This window comes from Phoenix dactylifera, chromosome 17 (genome assembly GCF_051530095.1).
Source record: "Phoenix dactylifera cultivar Ajwa chromosome 17, Ajwa_hap1_PhDact_Kaust_v1.1, whole genome shotgun sequence".
Lineage (NCBI taxonomy): Eukaryota > Viridiplantae > Streptophyta > Magnoliopsida > Arecales > Arecaceae > Phoenix > Phoenix dactylifera.
Genome location: NC_143206.1, coordinates 13,854,809 through 13,878,202, shown reverse-complemented (window position 1 = coordinate 13,878,202; position 23,394 = coordinate 13,854,809). Strand labels below are relative to the sequence as shown.

The 23,394-nt window shown below is 43.1% G+C and overlaps 2 protein-coding genes and 1 long non-coding RNA gene across 4 annotated transcripts; 1 reads left to right on the top strand and 2 right to left on the bottom strand.

Moving 5' to 3' along the window:
• Positions 1 to 92: 92 nt before the first annotated feature.
• Positions 93 to 7,701, top strand: LOC103704637 (uncharacterized). 2 transcript variants are annotated; one of them, XM_039117882.3, is made up of 6 exons: positions 93 to 576; positions 1,105 to 1,225; positions 1,321 to 1,379; positions 1,508 to 3,256; positions 6,356 to 6,497; positions 6,581 to 7,701. In XM_039117882.3, the coding sequence occupies exons 2-6, from the start codon at positions 1,114 to 1,116 to the stop codon at positions 7,246 to 7,248; spliced, it is 2,730 nt and encodes a 909-aa protein (XP_038973810.2). In that variant the 5' UTR covers positions 93 to 576; positions 1,105 to 1,113; the 3' UTR covers positions 7,249 to 7,701. The 2 variants fall into 2 exon arrangements, with proteins under 2 accessions (XP_038973810.2, XP_017697643.2); XM_017842154.5 differs by having other exon boundaries at positions 94 to 518.
• Positions 7,702 to 8,689: 988 nt separating this feature from the next.
• LOC103704726 (uncharacterized) lies at positions 8,690 to 9,338 on the bottom strand. The gene is made up of 2 exons (XM_089928052.1): positions 8,817 to 9,338; positions 8,690 to 8,707 (listed from the first exon to the last, which is right to left on the bottom strand). The coding sequence occupies exons 1-2, from the start codon at positions 9,057 to 9,059 to the stop codon at positions 8,690 to 8,692; spliced, it is 261 nt and encodes an 86-aa protein (XP_089784178.1). The 5' UTR covers positions 9,060 to 9,338.
• A 1,557-nt stretch (positions 9,339 to 10,895) lies between these two features.
• Positions 10,896 to 13,335, bottom strand: LOC103704725 (uncharacterized). Its single transcript, XR_016398824.1, has 2 exons — positions 12,466 to 13,335; positions 10,896 to 11,590 (listed from the first exon to the last, which is right to left on the bottom strand). It is a non-coding gene; the product is annotated as an uncharacterized LOC103704725 (long non-coding RNA).
• Positions 13,336 to 23,394: the final 10,059 nt, after the last annotated feature.

Here is a 23,394-nt window from a genome sequence, read left to right as displayed (position 1 = left end):
TAGGAATTCTTATGCGATTCCTTTTTAGGCATCAGCGTTGATATCGAGCGGACGAGATAGTTCTACATGGTTGATACGGAGGGCGGATGTTTTATTCGCAGAAGAAAATTTATGCGCGTGGTTGGAAATTAGTGGACCGGTTTGGAATTTGAAATGGGATCTCCCTCCCGTAAAAGAGCCGTTGGGCAATCGTTTACCACCTCCTCCTTTTATGCCCCAGTTTTTAATAATTTTTTGATTAATTTATTGCTCGTATAAAAATTTAATGTCCGATCTCTCCGTGGCTCCTCTTCTCGTCACTCGCCATTAATGGTCTCGACCTATAACTCCATCAATCCCACCGCCTTCTCTCCTCTCCTCTCCTCTTCTCCTCTCCTTCGCCCTTCTTGCCCGGAAACCCTAACTCTAGCCCTAACCCTAACCCTAACCCTAATATGAGGTTCAGTATCGGTAGGATGGCCGAGGGCGCCGACGTCTCGCGGAGCTTCTGATCTTGAGTTGCCGAGGTCTTCTTCGAGGTTCGCATTCTTGTTGGCAAACGGGGCTTCTTCGGGGGTCGATGAAGTTGGTTGCTTTGTAAGTTTTTGTGTATGTTTTGGGGGTGAGGGTTTTAGAGAACGGGAGCGGGAGGTGGATTTATCTGGAGCTAATAAGGGTGCTTTTGCTTGTATTTCTTGCTTCTTTAAAATTTGATTTTATTGTTTATTCGCTGATTTGGTGAGTGTAAATGGTTTTGTAATATGAAGAAGTTGGTTTTAATGTCGTTTCTTTGATAGGTAGATCTAAAGCTGCGGTCTTTATTTCAATTGTTCTCATAGATGTATCTAGTATGGTTTTTCTTGTTAGTTATGATTTCTTTACACTCTTTTATGTTTTCATTATCAATTCTGGAATCAATTTTTTTCTTCATCGTTCCTACTGGATTTTGTCTACCCTTTTGATTCGATGAGCTAGTGAAGGATCAGAGGCATGGGTGAGTTTAGCTTGGTTTGGCTTGACAAGTGAAGCCCATTTTGTGAATTTAAGTACAATTCTTTTTCTTTATTAATGTAGGACCTTCATGACAATAAGAGAAATGTGGTACTGAAATGTTCTTATTCTTAGGATCAAGGAATGAGGATGGGGGCGGAAAAGGGAGGATCGAAGAGCAGCGGGTTTTTTCATCTGTTTGATTGGAACAGGAAGTCTCGTAAGAAATTGTTTTCGAGTGGGACCAATTCACCTGGTAAATCAGTACCAACCAAAATGTCTGAAAGCAACTACTTCTTTTTCTTGCTATTAGGAATTTTTCCCCCCTGACATTATATATTTACCTTATAGAGAGCTCGAAACAGGGAAAAAGAAGCGACAGTAATTTGCCAACAACACGGCTTCATTTGGTGGGTAGTCTGCTCTTTCTATCAGTGTTGGTTGTCTTGTATCAGTGGAATTAGCATCATCTGCCTATGTTGTGTTTGGTAGGTGGTTTCTGTTTACTATCATGATTCATTTGTTTTGCCTTTGCCAGAATGAGGAGGATGAGATCATTGGGGTGTCAAGGGCGAAGGGAAGTAGTGACTACAGTTGTGCTTCATCGGTAACTGATGAAGAAGGAAATGGTGTCAGGGCCCCAGGAGTTGTTGCTAGGCTTATGGGTTTGGACTCTTTGCCAACATCTGGTGTTTCAGAACCCTTCTCCACTCCTTTTCTTGATTCACGATCTCTTCGGGACAACTGTACTCTCAAAAGAAGTCCTGAATTCTCCATGAATGATCAATTTAACCATGCACCCCATAAAGCTGAGGGCTATTTTAGGAAGCAAGTAGAATTGCGGTCTCAAAAAATGCCAAGCAGCCCGATAGAGAGGTTTCAGAAGGAGATATTACGTCCAAGATCAGCAAAATCTCTTCCAATAACCCACCACAAATTGTTGTCGCCAATAAAAAATCCAGGGTTCACTTCTGCTAAGAATGCAGCTCAAATAATGGAGGCAGCAGCCAAGATTCTTGAGCCAGGACTTCAAGCCAGTACCAGGGGCAAAATTTCTTTATTTGGGTCATCTTCAATTCCATTGAAAGTTCGTGATCCAAAGGAGAGCATGGCAGCCTCCCAGAAGACATCAAGACCCCTGGAATTATCCAGAACACCTTTTCAGTCGACCGATGTCAGTTTATCTAGAGGACAGTCCCTGAATAGGACTTGCAATGTTTCAGAGGATATTGTCATATTTAGGTCCTCTCCAGATCCTTATGAAATGAAAGCAGCTAGTACAACAGGCAAGGGTAAATCCATCTCTCTAGCTATCCAAGCCAAGGTGAATGTCCAACGAAGGGAAGGCTTAAGCACCTCCTGTAGGAACACACTGATCCAGAAAGAGCACGACGACTATAAACTAAACCAACCATTTATAAGCCAACCGAACAACCAAAAGAATAAGCAGCAGAAAAAGCCATCAATAACCAATGCTTCTGGGGTCCTGCGGCAAAATAATCAGAAGCAGAACTGCTCATCTACCAAAGGCAAGTTAGCTTTGAAGCAATCAAATTCTAGTCAGCAGGGGAGAAAAATTCTTTCTGGAGATTCATCTTCTGGGAAGCACAAGACAGTAAATAGGTTCTCCGGCAATTTGAAAAGTGGTTCCAAGAAGGAAGTTTTAGTGACTACTGATGTTGAAAGGGAAGGTTCATCAAGTCACAAGGATTTCCCTAGAAAGAAAAGATTGATAGAGGGGGGCTTCAAATCAGGGAAAAGTGGTTTCATAGGTAACATGTCTGTGGATAGAAATGAGAATTGCATTCAATCGAATGTTGTGATTGATAATCACTCGAGGTGGAATGAAGATAAGAGAAATGCAACAGATGTTGTTTCCTTTACATTCACATCCCCCTTGATAAAACAATTGCCTGGATCTCAATCTTCCATTCAGGGGGTTGAAAAGGAGGATAAAAGGAATGGGTATAGTTTTGATTCTTGCAGTGAAAAGAATGCTTCAGATGCCAAGAATAAAAGATTAGCATCTCTAGGGTTGAATGTTATAAATGGTGATGCTTTGAGTCTTCTTTTAGAGCAGAAACTGAGAGAATTGACAGCTGGGATGGAGCTATCCAGTAACTTTCTTAGAGGAGGGACTTTTGCATCTTCCGCTTCTGTTTTGCAAGAATCAAAATCTGCTTACAATACTGATCCGACACAACATTGGATGGACTTCCAACTTAGGGCTTGCAAAGATAGTGATGATGGCATATTTAACTCTGAATGTTCATCAACTAATGGTCAGGTATTTGAGATGAGCCATAAGCTACGGGTTTGTTGTGTTTTCTATACCTCTGCTGCCATGTTAGTTTTACTTTTTTATTTTTCAAACAAAATGGTTTTTGTTATCATTTAACTTTATTTACTATTGGACTTCTTAATTTAGGAGCAACTTTAATTTTCAGCTGGTAACTGCTCTTAGGTGGTCCTTGGGTTTTATTTTCTTTTCAAAAGGTGCAATAATTACAAAGAGAAAAACACACTACCATTGTCAGTCACTCCATTTATATAGATGACTAAATTTTTCAAGAAATCCACAATTTTAACTATATTGATTATGCATAAGTGATTCATCGAAATATACTTGTGCACCTGAACTGATTGATTTGTGTGCAAGGGAATGCATATTGTAACATTCCTCAGATAAGTACTTTTTATCGACTTCTGGCCACTGTTTATAAAATTATGATAATCTTAATGAAATAAATGTGAATAATTAAGACACTTTTGTTTTAATCTGTTTTATGATTTATGCTTGGTAATCGCTAGTCTATGTCAACCATGAGATATGCATTTGATGTAGATTGATATGGTAACTCTGCAGATTCATGTTTTGTGAGGGTTGCTGCTCTTGCATTATTTTATACAATTCGAGGCTGGTAATGCCGTGCATTTTTGTATGCAGAAGTTACATACTTGCTGAAAGAATCATCCTTTTTTTTTTTTAATTTACTACATCATTTTTCATGAGTTTTTGTCATATAACATTAACCACACATGGGAGCTTGGTTAGCTGATCAAGGAATCTTAGTATCCCCATTACCAGTTAACGACACACTAATTGAACACTCCAAGATCATTCTTTTGCATTTTATATATTCAGTTTTGTAGTTGGGCTTGCTAAATTTCTACCTACAGTAATGTACCCATTTTGAAAACTTCCTGGTAACTTGAATCCGTGCTTGCTTTCTAAGCGCTTCCTTAAAGCATTTCTTAAATATCTATATTCCTGCACCTGCACTAGTATCTACTCCTGCACCTATTCTTGATACTAGCAACCAGGAGATGGCCTTATCTGTTAAAGTGGCTCTTTGACATAGAAGTTTGACTTCACAAGTATTATTAAGGCAGAGAAGAATCTTAATACACAAAGTGGCTAAAAGTGCGCACAGACAGAATCATAGAGATTAAAGGATGAATATCATGGCATGTGAATGATAACTAGAGGTGACTTATATTCTCGACGGTACATGAAGTTGCAACTTCTTTCTGAAGAAAGCGTTGATAGATTTTATTACCACCAAGAAAGTAAACTCAGTGCCAACCCAACATTTCTTCATAAGTAATGCTCGTCTATGATAAGATTCTTCTACCTTGCAACGATCGTATAATGTTTTAATACAACAGTATCATAATTCTAATATGATAAAACTTTTATGCAAATATTACTAGAAAGAATTTCTTTACATGGTTTTAAAACATTCAAAAGAACATTTATAGATGGCCAATGATTTAATCCTCCACTTCTAACAACACCCACGGGCCTGTTGACACATCAGTTCCACATTTTTGTGGGACCCACGCAAGCAAGAGGATGCAAACTCTCGTATTATCAAAAGTGGGTTTATCAGTTTCATTTTTTGTCCTCTTCTTTCATATAAAAAATGTATGCTCAAAAGTATACACTTTTATGTTTTTGTTTTTAATAGTCATGAGAGTAATATAATACCTCATACCTTGATATGTGATTTTATATTTGATCAAAGCTCTGCCTTTGTGAAGTAATATTGATGCCAAACCATAAAATTGTTCATAACTCCCAACCGAACCATGTTCAGAGCAAAAATAGAACCTACAAGTGAAGTTGCTAGCAAGGGATTTATTTGATCGATAGTAACATTCTTGTGTTAAGTTCTAATGCATGCTGTACATTTGATGGTCAACAACCCTCATCTCATGGTTTCGGTCAGATGGATTTTCAGGACTGATGATTCACTTCAATAGTTTCTTGCAGACCACACTAAATACTTAAGACACTGTCCCATATGGCAGTGGCAACCATACAGCGGAAGTTCAATCCTCAATCTCACCAGAAAATTTTCAAACATGAATAACTGAAAGAACTATCCTTTTGCTCGTGTGTGAATTTATTTACTTGGTGCACAACACAGCTGAGAACCTTCGTGACATCTCAAATCGACATTTGAATATAGCTACAGTCATTTGTTTATGCATACTTTTATTGATGGAGTAAAGGGCCTCTTAAGGCACATCAAAAGACAGGTTCTATTAGATGCTCTACTGGGTTTGATAGCCGTTGCTTGGTCTTAACAAGTTCGCATTTTTTCTGGATGTTTAAGAGCAGTAGTAGAGGGCGTATTTTGTAGCAGCTATAATCATTATTTATCTTTCTTTCACCAATTTAAGTGATCATGAGATTTTGAGATACCACTTTCTTGGTTGATTTGGAGATGATATTTGTACTCTCTGGCTAGAAATTTCCTTGACCTTGTTTACCCTACCATGGATCATTCTCATACTATAGTTTTAAATGTTAGTCATCTTCGAAATTTTTTCATGGTTATTGACTGGAGTTATATGTTATCTTTGACATAGTTACATAATTAGTTTGTGACATCACACGTCAGATATATCAATCCTTCAAACAACTGCATATAAACACCATGAGATTGCAAAATTTTCTGACCAGTCATGGAGTCCTGCATAGAAAGACATGTAAACCATGTGACTCTCAACCCAATGCTACTGTGGTCTTTCTTGATGTTGGTACAAATCATCTATTTTGTGAATCCGATTTGACTTTTTAGAAGCGTTTGCTTCCACCTTCCACAACTGGGTGACTTGCCTGAGTGGTTTTTCTGATGTGTAGGTGTCATGAGTGATTTGCTTGCTGTTTTAAATTTTCATGGGAAAACGAACCCAAGTTTTGAATCTTCTAAGAGCCTTTTTCTTGGTTTCCCTCATTCATTCTAACTTAGACAATCAAATATTTCTTGGGAAAGACTTTTTATTTCCAGAGTTGAAACTCCAAAAGTCATTTCTGAGAAGTTTCTATGCTAATGATGAAAGCTCTGGATGACGCCATCTACAAATATTGTTTCAGCTAGCTGAAGGGATGGATTGTAACGGCAGCAGCGGTGCCCAAAAGGAATCAGACGACCAGCATCATAGTCCTCTTTCCATATTTGATGCCACCTTTTCTAATCAAAGTTGCAACTCACTCGAGAGCACCGGAAGCACTGATGGTAAAACACTACTTAGCAATTTATCCAATATTGTAGACTGAGAAAATTGCTGTTCTCATGGGCGAAATGTTTCTAATTAACAGGAAGCAAGATTTGTTCATCTTCTGTCCAAGCTCAAAATGTTCCTTCCCTGAGTTGCTCAAGCAAAATTCCATCAATGGAAGCTGAAATGGAGTTATCAGATTCAGCCTCATCCGCATTTATGGATTTGGATGCATTAGAAATTAGCAGCACTAATCATACGAAAGTGAACAGCCAGGATTTGAATTATGTGAGGGAGATATTATACAGCAGAGGTTTGTCAAAGGATTTAAGCTCATGTTATCTAAATGATGTTGGTGAGATCTTGGATTCCCTCCTATTTGAAAAGTTGGAGAATAAGAGAAGTAGGACCATACTCAAAGGGGTTGACCAGGATGGTCGGGTGAAAAGGAAGGTCTTGTTTGATTGCTTGAACGAATGTTTGGAATCGAAGTGCAGCCGTTACTTCCGGGCAGGATTTCATGCATGGACCAAAGGTTTGGCAGTTGTCGGGAAGGGTCTGGCAGAAGAGCTTTATGAGGAGATTTTAGGGTGGAAGAGCATGGGAGACTCGATGGTGGATGAGCTTGTGGACAAAGACATGAGTAGTCACTTGGGCAGATGGGTGGATTTTGAGATTGAAGTATTCGAAACAGGAGTAGAGCTTGAGGGAGAGATACTGAGTTCCTTAGTTGATGAAGTGGTTGCTGATTTATGCATCAAAGGATAGTTTGTCTGCTTTTGTCTCCATGAAGTATGTCTGCTTTCCTCTCCAATATAAGTTGATGTTACCTTGTTTCCCTTCTGTTTCAATTTGTGCTTTATATCGGTATCTTTTTCTTCCTTGAATTATGCCCATCTTAAAATGAGTATAAAATGTTCCATTTTCGGTCCATCATGGTGATCAGAAGTAACCACGACTAAATTAAGGGTTGATCTGTGCATTTTTTGCTTTGGGAATCTCTGTTTTATGGAGTCTCAACTTTTGTCTTTTGAGTGCTTAGATCAGAGTATAGCCTGTCTCATCCAGTTGGGCAGCAGGAAACCCTACCTAACCATACAAACCCTTCTTCTAGATGGGCAATGGTCACATCCTCAACAATATATATCAAACCCCTCACTTCTTCACATCAACTGAGTATCCACCCATCAGTTAAAAAATATAATGTATTGTAAGTCTTCATTTTTTTGGGCTCTTTGTTGTGAAACAACATCTACTGTCTTGCTCTAATTTATACTTGAATTCCAAAGAGCATTGCTTTGGTGAATATTTGTTGGCATAAGAAGCATGTTCTTTTTTCTTTTTTCTTTTTTCTTCACATCTACCAAAATGTTCATCTTGTTGTTACGGAAAGAGCAGCATGGATTACCAGCGTACGGATAATGAGCTTGTATGCATCAAAAGGTAACTTTATCAGTGTTTAATATAAAGGGCAATCGTCATTAATGTATGAAGCATTGTACTAGTCATGGAACACCAACTAACATCCTAAAAGTAGGGAAAATTGCGATAAGAATGTTGTTGTTGATTCTTTTTTTGCATGAATACCCTTCTAAAAATTTAAATTTGCGTGAATACCTTCTTAAAATTTATATTTATTTCTGTACCCTCATAAAACATTATTTTTACACAAATACCCCTAATATAATAGTTCTTCTAATACTGTTAATAAAAACTATATTTATTTTAATTAAAAATAAAATAGAATTTTGAGATTATTTTTTTGTCCTCCATCGCAATTGTCTTATAAATATTTTTTTGGCGCATCTATCCATTAAGAGTATTTTAGTTATTTTAATTTAAAACTGTTAACGACGTTAGATGGCATGGGTACATATGCAAAAATATGGATAAAAAAAGAGTAGAATAGCAAAAAAAAGTGTTTTACGATGTGCAAATATCAATTTTGGAAGGGTATCCATGCAAAATTTGATATTTAGGAGAATATTCATGCAAACCACACACCCCCTCCCCCCCCCCCCCCCCCAAAAAAAAAAAAAAAAAGAATTCTATTATCTCACTGTTATCTTGTTTTTATTTAACATCATTCTGTGGTTTGTGCAGTACAGATAATTAAAGAGCTACACATACCACAATTTATTTACCGTATAAAATTATAAGACCAAGGCCATTGCTGCACTTGGCGAGAAAGACTTATTTCTTTGGATTATCAAGTGATATCATTCAGCTAGGTAATTTTTGCAAGTTGGAAGTGACAAAGGGATGAAAATTTCTTTTTTTTTTTTTTTTTTGAAGGTTGATTTCTTGGTTTCTTCAGTGCCTCGAGGCAACTGTACTTCCCCGTAGCTATCTGCATGCCTACATTGGCCGGCACATATAGAACATTCATCTTTCTGCTTTGGCTTCTTGTAAGTTTCCTCAATGTGCTTGGCCACAAACAGCCGTGTATTCACTAGCTTCTTGATATCCGGAACATTGTAAATCTGGGCAATGTGGATACCGCAGCCGGTTCCCAGCAAGCAGGAGAAACTGCTCCTGACTATCGCCATCTTCAAATGCTCTGTAGTTGAACAGAACATAAGTCATTGTGGTTGTTTCATTTACAAAGTCTTGGAAAGAAAGATCATGCTTTTTTTAGGGGGATATATCAGTGCCATAGTGAATATCTAAAGCAGATTTGCAGCCCAACACACCTTAATGAATATCTAGATCTTGCAATTTACATGTTTTAAGTTGGTGAGGGAGGAGATAGTGGAGGCGTAGGATTTGTCATCAGTGACCACGACGTCAGACTGGTAACGGCCAGGGGGGTGGCAGATTTTCGATATTTCTATCATCAATGCCGAGCTTAGAGCTGCATAGAAGAGCATCATCTATGCAAGGTTTGTTCTGGGTGTTGGCTGCATCCTCCTCGAAAGGAACTCGGCTACGGTGATCGGGCGGATTTAGGATCGGCGCAACGATGCTAGTGGAATGACGTCGTTCAACGATATGTGCAGACTTTTAGAAAAGTGTGACTCCTTCGAGGCCATTTATGTCTATCGAGAGTTGAATAGTGCTACTGACTGGGTTGTCTTTTATGCGGCTTATCACTCCAAAGATTTTTTTTGGAAGAACTACTTGTCCTATCCTCCTTTTTGTCAACTTCTTTTTTTCTGATTTTGTTGGCGGCACCCACATCTGTCGTGTGTGAAGCGCCGTTGTACCAAAAAAAATAAAAAAAAAAAGTTTTAAGATCAGGTGGTCTAGTGGACAGTCCTACGCTCCCATTAATGTATTATTAGCACTGGGTCCATAAACTTCAGTCTACTGCCATAATAAAAACACCGGCTCTGTCTGCATGCTGTTAAAGCAAATAAAAGTGAAATTTAACAAAGGTTTAAATCTGGGTGATGTAGGCGGAATTATTTGTTAATCAGGCATAATCAACATCATTCTTTTACTTCACCAAATGCCAAACAGAAAATTCAAGATGCGGTACTGTGTATGTGTGTGTGTGTATTTGGCATAAAATCTAAGAATATTTTTAATAAAATAAGTTAAAAAAAACCTGTTGGTGATACACTCAACTCCTTGTACAGGTCTCACAGCTTAGTACTAGTCCAAGCTGCACCTGAAACAATTCTATGATTGCATAGTTCCACGAGGACTAGAATTTCAAAGTCCCATTTCACAATTGAGTTCTATGATCTGTTGAGTCAGGATATATTTTTTTCTTTTCAAAAAACAATGTTTGAAGTAACATTTCATAAATTTAAACAAAAGTCACCTTCCATTGCACCGGTTGCTGGATTTGTGCATTATGTTGCTCTCTCTCCAATACTTGCAGCTACTAGTAAGGGATACCTGGACCTATACTTCGAGAATAGTGTTATACTATCTTTATCTTCATGCCATGTTTGGTTGCTGGTCAAGTGGAAGTTGGTAGGGGTTTATATTCACATAACTAGCCAAATATCATTTAAAAACAAGATGTTAAATCTGCTTGCTCAACATGCTAGATGGGTGCTTAGTCAAGAGCAACTCATTTCACCTGGAAAAGGGTGAAATAAATTTAACGTGCAAAGCTACCTTTTCTCCCTGTCATCTTTTCAATAAATTATCCAGCTAACCCTTAACAAGATTCTAACTTAATATTCTATTAGATGGATCTCCACCAAAATTATGATGGTCATTATTTGTCTTAAGAAGCAACTTTTTGAATATTTAATGAAACAATAAGATCTTAGCTAGAAATTATTATTTGAATTTTTTGGTGCTTTTAAGCATTCAAGATTTATCTAGTCTAAAAATACATACAGATATTCATATACTAGTCATATGCAGAAATCAAAGCCATTAATAATGTCCATGCGTTTGCTCCTTCCCACGGGGCAACATATCAGGAGGACAGCATCGTTTCTTCTTATCAGCTACGAATTTAATTTGCTTGCAGGGTTCAGATTACGTGAGGGGAGAAACAGTGTTAATAGCCCATGAATCCAAACGCCGGCAGACCCTGAGGGAAATGTACATAGATGTGTGCAAACAGTTCGAGTTTCCCTGCCGGCACAAGAAGGCTTTCATACAAGTGGGTTGAATGCAAAATCTTGGAAGAGCTTCATGAATTAATTCTTCGTCGATATTGGCAAGGGCATCCATCCTTTTATAAAGAAAGCCGGCATTCCGAGCTCTATTCAGGACCGCACGGCTGCAGAATTCCGGTGCTACCGCCCTCGATCAAAAGAGCACCCAGTCCAGCTCCTCCTCGGCCGACTCGATCAAATTGACGACACCTGCCATTTGCTTCCTCCTGGGTGGTCCCTCATGTAGCGGCCAACCCCCGTGGCCAACTTTCCCTGCCGGACATCCCTTTGAAAGGTGGCGACGTCGTTGGCAAGCCGGCCTACGACGCAAACGAGGTACATGAAACGTGAGTCTGGACCAAGGTGGCTCATGAGCATCTCATCTGTGAACCTTTCTCCCAGCAAGAATGCAGATGTCCATGTTATCATTTTGGATCCGACAGACGGCGGCAAGTCGTACGTATTATTCGTAGCTCGGTATGTGTTCGCTATGCAATATGCATCCATTCTGCTTCCTCCGGAGAGGTACCTGCAACCTCCGCCCACTGAAATCAACGCATGCATATGTAAAGGTCAGGACACTGATTATTTCAAAGATATGATGTGAGAAATATTTTAACCAAATATTTGAAACGAAACAAAAAAAACTCTCATGATTGAAACATGGAAATTCCAAATATAAAAGGAGCAATTGCTGAGCGGTAACTCATTCCAATGCTTTTAATTGATCGGTTGGACGCACTTGTGCGCTGACAATTCGAATTGTTAGGCCACCAAAAAGTTCAGCAATTTATAGGCCGGTATGATTTTATTCAAAAAGATTTTTTTACATAGAGCTGTTTTTTTCTTTTTCTTTTTCTTTTTCTTTTTCTTTAAAGAGAAGAGCAGAATAGAAGAGAAGGATTTTCGTAGCCAATCCAACTAGTTTGGATAAAAGCTTAATTGAGTTGAGTACATGTTTGTTCATATCTATATGCTCACTTCCATTATTTTTCAAATAATTAGGTTTGGTTTCCCAATTAATCCGGGATCTCTTTAGCTTTTTTTTTTTTTTTTCTCTCCATTTGTTCTATTGAATTGGTTGAACGACTTCCCTAAAAGGAGAAGGAAAAATAGGTGCGGTCAAAGACTTTGATGGGCTGGGCTAAAAGTCATTAGGTTTAAACGTTTTGGGTTCTTGGTCTCCTATTAGAAAACTCATCCTACAATTCTAAAATCATATAACGGCGGAAGCAAATAATTGCATACCTCCACAACATCTGCACTATGGTGCATATGCTCTGTGTCCACTAGAGCCTGGTCCATATCTTCACCAACTATAGTATGCTCTTCTCTCACCTAATAACGTGTTGTATGTAACTCATACAAAACAACATGCTTCACAAGATGGTAGAGTAATAATTCGTCAAACTTTGCTTACCTTAGTAAAACCTGTGACATGCTCACTAGATTGGTTTCAGACCCTAATCTCGGAGGATCTTCTCAACTCTTGACAGCCTCTTATCGAACAGGACCATTCGAGCGTCCTCCCCTTCGACATCCTCAAATATTTGAGGGTCTTCTAAATTAAAGCCATGTGCGATCAAGGACCTCTCGACCACTCTTATGTGTCTCTAGGCATTCCATTGGATGTCATTCGCTTTAACTGGATGCCGGAAATTAAAACAACACAATTATCCTAATTAGTGTATATATTTAACTGTGCGCCAATTGGAAATAGGTGTGTGTTAAATTGAAATAAATGTGTGCCAAGTAGTTGTAACTATGTGTTATCAAGAACTAATAATGTGCAGAGACATGATAGGTGTGTGCCATATAGAGCTAATTTTGTGCTGGCAAGTGAAAGGTGCATGCCAAATAGAAATAAATCTGTGCCAAGTGGTTGTAAGTTCGCCAAATAGAAGTAAGAATATGCAGAGATCTGAATTATTTTTTGCACACCTTTTTGCAAAATTTCATCTCCTCGCGTCTCTATTAGAGCATGCACTTGTGGCTTTTCTCGCGAGAGAAAGTGCAACTCCTCCTCCCTAGGCTCTAGCTTTTCGATCACTCGATTTAGACGAAAATTTAAGTTTTGCATCAGGTTAAAATAGTTGCGATCAAAACTAAAATCTTTTTAAGTTCTTCATAACTTCAGCGATTGCATCCACCTTGCGAGGGAATGGGGCGTTGCTCCAATGCAAGAGATGTGGATACGTGAACGGTGGTTGGTGGCTTTCTAGAAGGCTGTTTGCATGCTCAACAGCCCATGCCTACCAAAAACCAATGTAACCATCATATTTGAAGTCATACTAACCTCTCAAATTCCTCCAGCTCTTGTTGATATAGCTTCTGCAACTTTTGAAAGTCTAACTTTGCAAGTTGTAAATATTTTCTTGTACTCTCATTTCCTGGCCACAATTGTCTTACAGTGCTTATTGTCTTTAATCTAGGCAGGAGGCCTTGACGGGGCAATTCCAATGCAAAATTTACCTACACAAATAAGATTAAAGCAGATTACATAAAGCTAAAAACTTGAAATGCCTGCATTTCATGTTAGAAATGGTTACAAATAGACTATGCTTGCTAGTATTTGTCATGTGTATTGAACATGATATTTTGATGTGGGGTATAAATGGTTACAAATAGTGCTGCTAGAAGTACCTAAATAGGGATAGGTTCATTATATAGCTGCAATTTCACTTTTCCATAAATACTGGGGAAAAAAATAATAGGGTTATGGAAAGTTGATACTCTTAGTAAAAAACTAAATATTTTTATACGAGATTCCATGGAATTTATTCCCCGAAAGGATAACAGGACCATCAATTTCAACCATAGTTAACTTAAATTGACTGATGAGGAATGTATGTGCAAACATTGTATGTCTGAGGGTTTATATGCAAATTTAAAAGCATTGAAGGGTTAATATGCAAACTATTGAAGATTTAGTTAATCTGAAAACGATAAATAATCTAAGGTTGTATATTCTGGATATTTGGAACATTTCTCACTTAATCTCATCAAGCCAACTTCGTGATCCAATTGCAGTTAATTAGTCTGCATGGACCTATATTCAACGAATATATACTTAGGAACTTCATTCAAATTTTAAGAATCGGGGCATTATTACATGAATTTACAAAAATAATTAGAGAGTAAATGCAAAAAATCTTTTCCAATATAAGTCTCACCGGGTCAAGTTTATGGGAACAGAGACTGGATGACAGAGTGACTCGTCCATGGTCATGGCACAAGGATGCAATTCGGATTGTAGATCCTAATTTTCATACTACAATACAAGTTTCATGTGTTTATTTCCTTTCTTTTCTAAGTAATAGTGCTATTGCTATCCGGTAAGAATATAGCTCAAACACTTCAGAGACAAGCAGTACTTATACAGAATCAAGAAATCCAAATAATACCTTTCGGATAGCCTTTTTGGGTGAGATCCTGTATTATTACAAATGGTATCAGAGCGAACTCGATTAATAGTCTATGTGGACTAGGAGACACTACAGCCGAGTTCATTAAGGCTGACCACAGGGGCGAGTACATCAACACTTGAATGGGGGAGTCTGTGATGACCCGTGCAGGCGTATGTTTATTCCTACATCGGTTATTTGCCGAGAAGATCTTAGGTACTTATATAGAACAAAAAAATCCAAATAATACCTTCCGGCTAGTTATTTTGGGGAGAGCCATACTACTCAAAATTTTTTCCTTCCTCTGGCCTCTGATCTACTCGTGGTGACTCCAGGTATAATGCCTCGCTGCCTGCTATATAAGGATGAGCGCGGGGTTTAAAGCCTAAACACTCGTCCCTTAAGCTAATGCAGAGTTATCAGTTCGTTCAAACATGTTAACGTCATTTAAAACATTACCACAATATAAATTCAAAAAAACAAAAAGTTTTACAAGATTTAATAAATCACAAAGACCATGTGTTTGGCAAAAATAAAGAGTAACTTTAATCTTTGTTATATATATCTTAGATCCTATTTTGACAGTCCATGCAACAAGACAAGCATCCGTGCAATAATATTGAGAATTAAAAGAATATGGTGTACATATACATGATTTGACAAGACAAGCATCCGGTGCATGTATGTAGCTAAATTAAATCGCTCGCACACACATATCCGAATGCTTATGCATGTTTGTTTTTCTCTTCTTTTTTTTTCCGGAGAGATGAGGATAGTGGCAAGAATACCCCTTCACCTGTCAAGATCGAACCTAAATTCTCTCCCTGTCTAGGCCATGAGAAGAGTCGCAATTTTTATCTGCATTCACTAACCCATCAAAACTCATCCAAAATAATGGATTTTGGTTTGATTTTTTTTAAAATAGATAATATAAGTTAGTCAAGATCAATTAGAATATAAATCAAATGCTATGAATTAGTTAAGACCAATTCTATTAGAAATGGATCGGGTGTAGATTTAGCCTGTCTCCCTGAAGGGTCAATGCAAGTATAATATAAATCTTTAAAATCTATCTTTTAATTGCTAAGATCAAGAGTGGGTACAAAATACTAGAAATGCATATTTAGAGATATTTTTAGTGATCAAGCATTTAGAAAGCAAGTGTAGAATGAAGATTTGAGAAAAAATTTTAATTGGATGGGTTATTCTAGATAAAACATTTCGGTTAAGTCAGATTCATTATTAATTTTTTTAAAAAAAGTGATAGCTACATCATATACCATGCTCTATAAAGATTGTTGATTTGACTAGAAAAGTTGCATAACTAACAGTTAAGCAAATAAATAAGATATAATAAAAAGAAAGAGGAGAGTGTAGCATGTTTTGGAATTTTTACTTTTTCCACTTAAATTTTGTCCCACACTTTCTTACTTTGTTTGGATCGGCCATTCTAAATACCTTATTTTAAGATTATTTTGCTTTTATTTATTTTTATAAATATAGATAAGTAACATGCTATTTGAGGTTGATAGGTAGGTATGGGCTTTTATGAAATAAATAGGTTGCGTATGGATTTGTTCTTTTGGAATTAATTATGATTGGTTGGTTATGGGTTGAGGTTCTTAACTCAACCCCGAATTGATTTGATCCAAACCTGACCTAAGCTAGCTCATGGCCAGCCATAATTATAGGGATAGTGTTGTCAATTAATGTATCCAAATATGGTCAGCAAACAATTATTGTTTCATGGTGGCCCCTGGCACGGCGGTGCCCGGTGACCCGGGTTGGCCCCGGCCTTCACACATTGCTCCTGGGCAGGCCAAGACCACGCCGTTGTGGTCGGAGGTGGCGGGAGGGATGGAACGTCAGCCGGAGGAACCCAGTCATCGCCTCACTGCAGACGAACTGGAGGTGCTGCAACGGAGGTTTCCTCGGGTGGCGGTGGTCCCGGAGGAGAGGGTAACGGCAGCCAGGAACATCTGGATGGAAACGGCTGTGATTGCAAAGAGCTTGGGGCGGCGGGTCTCCCCGGATATGGTGGCACGGGATCTCAGGAGCAGGGGAAAGTTAAAAAATGAGGTTGAGGTCTTGCCGATGATGGAGGGCTTCGTAACTATCCGGTTTGCCTCTGGCGACGACCGGGCGGCGGCGCTCGCTGCTGGGCCGTGGGTAGTGGCGGGGCAGTTATTGGCAATGGAAAAATGGAGACCCAATTTCATTCCGGGTACCCATTCGGTGAATCGAGCGGTTGTTTGGGTCCGGCTGCCCGGGCTTCCAGTCGAGTACTGGGATATGGAGGCTATCAGGGTGATTGTGGCGGAGGTGGGAAACCCCCTGGAGCTCGACCGGTTCTCCCATGAGAGGCGGCGCATCGGGTATGCTAGGGTGAAGGTTGAAATCAATGTCCGGCAGCCACTGCTCCCGGGAACCATTGTCCAGGGAGCGCAGGCGAGGTTCTGGCAAACCTTTGCCTATGAAGATCTGCCGGGGTTGTGCTATCGGTGCGCCCGCTTGGGCCACCAATCCGGCGAGTGCTGCTTCCAAGCCCCGGGATTGCAAACGGGGACGGAGCCGGGGGTCGAAGAGACGGAGAGGCATGGCGAGCCTGCTAGTGGGTCGGAAGCATCCCCACAGGTGGTGGAGGATCGGCTGACCTTTGGCCCGTGGATGACAGTACCCCGGCAGAGGTTTTGGAGGAAAAGCGACGCTCCGGCTGGTGTGAAGAAGACGACGGAAACGGCCGAGGCGGCTCGGCGAGCAAGTGTGGTGAAACCGACTCCTGAGTCGGCTGAGGCAGATCTGGCTGACTCATCGCCGGACGCTGAGGGGTGGCGGAAGCCAAAGAAATTCGCCCGGCGAGGGTCGCCGGGGAAGGGTTCGGGGCAACCGGACACCGGTGTGGCGGCGGGATCACAGACGGCCGAGTTGACTCGGCACCAGGTGCAATCGGACCGAGTGCTGAAGTCGCCAACCAGACCCCAAGACCCAGGCCCAAGTCAGGATCGTGGGCCGAATAGATCTGAGGGCCCGCTGGATCTGGATCAGGCCAGAGCCCATCGTCGGGCCGAGGCGGGGCCCGTTATGTTCAAACGGGCTCGCAGCCCATCCAAGAGGCCGGCTGGCACGGCCCGTTTGGCACGGTTCCCTTCCGTGCCAAACGTGCCGAGGCCGGTGATGGTAGGCCAGGGAGCTGACCGGCGGAGATTCCGCAGCCGGAGCTTGTCGCCGGCGGTCGTGGGAGGAGTCCGGCCACCTGCTGGGGAGTCCTTCGTTGCCCTGAGTCCCGGTGGTGCGGTGAAGGGGGGCTACGGCGACAAGGTGTTGGATCGGCCGGGGAACTCGACTTCGGCCTCTACATCGGCAGCCGGCGGCGGGGACTCTAACGGGCAGCTTGTCATGTTCGGGAGAAGGGGAGAACAGGGACACGGGAGACCCTAGGTGCTTGCCGGCTGTTGGAGTGCAGGGGGAAGTGGCCGATCGGGAGGCTGGGGGAGGAGGTTCCACTGGCGGCCCGGTTCATGTCGTGATTGCCAAGCAGATGAAGGAGGTGCTGCTTGCTCATGGACAGAAGGAGGCAGGGTCTTCCATAGAGGAGAATGGGTCACGGGTGGTGGATGGGTCACAGGTATCTGTGACTCAACCAAGCACTGTTCAGCATTTGTAATGAAGGTTTTATTGTGGAATTGTAGGGGGGCGGGGAAGCCGTCCTTCAAACCGGCTTTCCAGAGATTGGTAAGCCTTCATGATCCTGAGATTTGTATTCTGTTTGAGACAAGATTGTCGGGAGGAAGCTTGGAGCGGGTCAGGCATACTATTCCGAGGTCTTGGGGGATTTATGTAGTGGAGGCACAGGGGCTATCCGGAGGGATTATTGTGTTGTGGAGGGTGGGGACGTGTAACATTGACGTTTTCCACCAGTGTAGGCAGCAGGTGAATTTAGTGATATCAGAGGGTAATGCTCCCCCATGGGTTTTACTGGCAGTATATGCAAGTACTGATTATAGGGAGAGAAGAGTGTTGTGGGAGGAGGCCACAAGCCTCATACAGTTGGGGCACCCGGTGTTGGTAGCAGGGGACTTTAATTGTATTGATGGTCCGGTGGAGAAGAGGGGTGGGAAGGCATTCACCAACAAAATTGAGGTCCGAGAATTTTAGGACTTTTTAATGTCCAATGGGCTAGTTGATCTTGGATTCACAGGCCCAAGATTTACATGGTGCAACAACCAGCAGGGCCAGGCCAGAGTATGGGAGCGGCTTGATCGAGTATTTGCCTCGACCGGATGGGTACAGAGATTCTCAGATTATTGGGTGCGCCACTTGCCTAGGATTGCCTCTGACCATTGCCTCATATTGGTAAGTACTTCACATTTTGTTCAGACTCATTCTCCATTTCGATTTGAGAAGGTATGGCTATCCTACCCGAGGTCGTGGGATGTGGTGAGGGAGGCCTGGAGTACACCTGTTAGGGGGAGTGCGATGTATAGGGTGACTCGGAAGCTTGAGCTGACTAGACGCCGGTTGATCCGGTGGAATAAGGAGGAAGTGGGGAATCTGTTTAGAAGGGTGGAGGAAGTTGAAGCATCTATTACTAGGGCGCAGGCCCAAGAGGATAGTGGTGGAGGACTGTCTGAGGAGGACCAGGGGGAGCTTAGGGGGCTTTTGGCCGTGCATCATTCTCTACTCAGGCAGCAGGAGGTATTCTGGAGACAGAAATCGAGGGTTCAGTGGATCCGCGAGGGGGATCGCAACACGAGGTTCTTTCATCAGTCGACTATCATGCGGAGACAGCAGAACAGGATTCGCAGGATCAGGGATAGCAGTGGGCAGGAGTCAGAGGATATGGAGGTTGTCAGGAGGACTCTACTGCAGTTTTTTCACGCCAGATGGACTGACACAGGGAGGCTGGATGTTGATGGCGATGATTGGGGGTTGGTTCCAAAGGTGCAGATCACCGAGGGCGAGAATGCAGCATTGAGCAGACCAGTGTCAGATATGGAGATTCAGGAGGCCCTATGGTCCCTAGGTGAGGATAAGGCCCCAGGCCCGGATGGTTTCCCCCCACTTTTCTTCAGGAGATATTGGCAGATCATTAGACAGGAGACTCTAGAGGCTGTTCAGCAGTTCTTTGTATCGGCATCGATGCCTATGGAGTGGAGGCGGACCTTCATCACTTTGATCCCGAAGAGACATGACCCAATAAAGCCGGGCCACTTTCAACCTATTAGTTTGTGCACGACCTTGCACAAAGTAGTGGCTAAGGTATTGGTACAGAGGTTGAGAGGTATTTTGCCCAGGATTATTTGTCAGGAGCAGGGAGCCTTTGTAGGGGGACGTTCGATCTCTGATAACGTCCTTTGTGCTCATGAGTTCATGTCTGATCTGCAGAGTGCTCCCCGGTGTAGGAGCTTGATGGGGGTAAAACTGGATATGGAGCGGGCGTATGACAGGATGAGGTGGATTTTGTTAGGCGGTCATTGGAGATGTTTGGTTTCCACCCACAGTGGATTAGATGGATTCAGGGGTGCATTCTGTCACCATCATTTGCATTATTGATAAATGGTTCCCCATCGCGGTATTTTGAGTCATCAGTGGGCCTGAGGCAGGGCTGTCCGCTGTCACCACTTCTGTTCATCATCTGCTCGGACTTCTTGTCACGAGCACTTCGCCATGCAGCAGTGTCACAGGAGATTGAGGCATATAGGCCGGCGAGGGGTGCGACATGTATCTCACATTTGCTGTTTGCGGATGACTGTTTACTACTGACTCGCGCGACACGGAGGTCAGCTCTGACTATTAGTGGGATCCTGGAGGGATATTATAGAGTTTCAGGTCAGATGGTCAACTTATCTAAGTCAGCCATCAGCTTCAGCCCGAGGACTGATCCTAGGGTGAAGGCATCCATCATGAGCAGATTGGGGATTGCCGAGCAGGAGGGGACCTTTAGATACCTCGGGGTCCCGATTACTGGCAGACGCTTACGGCAGGGGGAGTGTTCGTCTATGGAGGCGAGTATCAGACGGAGACTGGAGAGCTGGCAGGTGAGCACCCTTTCGATGATGGGCAGAGTCACCCTACTGAGGTCAGTTTTGAGTTCTATTCCTGTTTACCTATTGTCTAATACACTGGTACCGGTGTCTGTGCTCCGCAAATTGGAGAGGTTGTTCAGGACTTTCATTTGGGGGCATCGTGGGGACAGAGGGGGCATCCACTTACTGGCTTGGGAGGTCATTTGTCAGCCAACCAGTCGGGGTGGGCTGGGAATCCACTCTCTACTTGAGCGTAGGGAGATACTGGCCACGAGGCTTGCAGTCAGATTTCTTCTGGAGTCGGGGAGTATTTGGGCTTCTTTGCTGAGGGCGAAGTATGGTGACCCCATCACTTCGGCCACATTCAGAGCTGGACGCGGAGCTTCCTTTATTTGGAGAGAGATATGTGCTCGTGCCCCGGGGGTGATGCCTATGATACGATGGGAGATTGGGGACGGTCGGACTATCAGGATTCTAGAGGATAGGTGGCTATCAGAGGGCAGATTGCAGGACTGGCCCACATTGATGGATCATGGGTGGTTGGAGGGGCGCACACTGAGTGCTCTGTTTGTCCAGGGGGAGCAGAGATAGGATGCAGATCTTGTTAGGCGGATTTTTGATGAGCAGCTTGTAGAGCGAGTGCTGGCCTTACCGATCCCGATGGGGATGACAGTGGATAGGAGGATATGGAGCTTGTTCGGACGGACGATAGTGAGGTCTCGCGATATAGCGCAGTGGAGAGGAGGAGTGGAGACCCGATATCTTGATGGTGCCTGGATCTGGAGACTACGTGCTCATCCACGCGTCGCACTATTCCTGTGGAAGGTAGCATGGGGCTGCCTTCCCGCGAGGAGTGTTCTGATGCGACGGGGAGTACGGATAGCTGCAGGCTGTGTAGTCTGTCCGGAGGTGGAGGAGTCCATTTATCATGTGCTAGTTGAGTGCCCGCGGGCTGTTCAGATCTGGAGGTGTGCAGGGTTGGCCTATGACCCGGGGCAGAGATGGCCGTCTATTGCTGAGTTCATCCGCTTCCTGGAGAGCCCGGGGGTAGGGCCCGGGGTGATGGAGAGAGGGACTCGTGTTGCATACCTGGCTTACCACTCCTGGTTAGACAGGAATGCACGAGTCTTTGAGGGTCGCAGCACACCCCCGGGGGCGGTGGTGGCCAGGGCCTTTTTGCATGCAGAGGAGTTTCTTAGTACTGCTGTGGGGTCACCTTCCGGGTTGGCCAGGAACATCTGGGGTACCCCATCTGCTCTTGTAGCGCCCACTTACGTTTTCGTATCCTGGGTACCCCCACCCCCTGGCTTCCTGAAAGTGAATTTCGATGGCAGTATGGCAGCTGACGGGAGAGGTGGAGGTGTAGGCTTCGTCATTCGAGATCATGATGCCAGGCTGGTGGCACTGGGGGTCAGCGGATCTCCGATGCATCGGTGGTATGTGCTGAGCTCCGAGCCGCATGGGAGGGCGTATCTTATGCGAGACGGACACTGGGTGTTGACCAGATCATTCTTGAGGGCGATTCGTCCACTGTGATTGATTTGGTGAGGGGTCGAGGTCGTGCAGGTGAGGGCAGACCGCTGCTTATGGACATTCGCAGTCTTCTGCAGGCGTGTGAAACCTATCAGGCTACACACGTCTACAGGAAAGCGAATTGTGCAGCCGATTAGGTCGCTTCCTATGCGGCTCACCATTCTGGAGGTTTTATTTTGCGGGAGCCCGACACTGTGCCGGAGTCTCTATTTGATTTACTTGTTTCAGATTTTGCAGGCCGTATCCACACCCGTAGGGTGTGAGCCGCCGTTGTACCAAAAAAAAAAAACAATTATTGTTTTCATCCAATGGCTTAGATCTTAATTAGTTGACAACCATTAAAGCATATGACTTATCATCCTAACCTCACAAATTCCTTTAGTTCTTGTTGATATAGCTTCTGCGACTTTTGAAAGTCTAACTTTGGGAGTTTTAAATATTTTCTTGTACTCTCATTTTCTGGCCACAATTGTCTTATGATGCTTGTTGTCTCTAATCTAGGCAGGACGCATTGACGAAAAAATTCCAATACAAAATTTACCTACACAAATCAGAATTAAAGCAATTTACGTAAAGCTAAAAGACTTGAAATGCCTACATTTCATGTTAGAATGTGACCTGAAAATAAGTGTCACGGACAGCTTGCTAGTATTTGTCATGCGTATGTGTATTGTGACTACTAGGACTGGGCCGCCAGATGGGCCGACCTGGACCAAGGTCGGCAGCCCATCTGGAGGCCACCACCTCCTATGATCCTACTTCGGAGAGGTACAGCTGCTGGCGGAAGGGAGAGACAGCTGCTGACCGCTAAAGTGGTTATCACCGCTTAAGAAGCCCTATTTTCTAGCCCTCTTATCGTGCCCCTCCTTCTTCCTCAGAGAGGAATTCCTGAACCAGCAACCACTGAGGCGCCGGAGCAGGGATCGTTGCAGTTCACCCCCGAAATAGGTAAGCCTTCCGACCACCTTGTTTCCATTTTCTCTGCCCTTCCTCCTCCCGATCCACTCGGGAGGATAGGTAAATTAAAAGAGAAAAAGAAAGAGAGGAAGCAAGAAAGAAAGAAAGAAGAAGAAGAAAAGGGGGAAGAAGGGGGCGGGGACTCACCTGTGTGCGGCCATCGCCGGCGTCGTGGGGAGCGGCCGCGGACGTCGCGGGAGCCGCCGGCCTCGGCTTGGCCGCGGGCGCAAGCCGCAGGGCGCCGCCGGCCGTGGCCCGGCCCCTCTCGTGCGGAGGACCTCTCCTTCTTGGCTTCGGGTGAGGAGTTAAGAGGGAGGGGGAGGGTTGAGAAGAAGAAAGGGAGGAGAAGAAGTCGAGAGAATAGAGGGAAAGAGAGGAAAAGAGAGGAGAAAAGAGGAAAAGAGAAATAGAAGAAGTCGGGAGAATAAA

What these genes read in the sequence shown, in the direction of transcription:
- LOC103704726 (XM_089928052.1), bottom strand. Translation starts at nt 9,059, where the DNA reads ATGTTCTGTTCAACTACAGAGCATTTGAAGATGGCGATAGTCAGGAGC.
- LOC103704637 (XM_039117882.3), top strand. Translation starts at nt 1,114, where the DNA reads ATGAGGATGGGGGCGGAAAAGGGAGGATCGAAGAGCAGCGGGTTTTTT. An exon ending in CAACAACACGGCTTCATTTG is followed by an intron (nt 1,380 to 1,507) that starts GTGGGTAGTCTG and finishes TGCCTTTGCCAG; the next exon opens with AATGAGGAGGATGAGATCAT. An exon ending in GAGCACCGGAAGCACTGATG is followed by an intron (nt 6,498 to 6,580) that starts GTAAAACACTAC and finishes TCTAATTAACAG; the next exon opens with GAAGCAAGATTTGTTCATCT.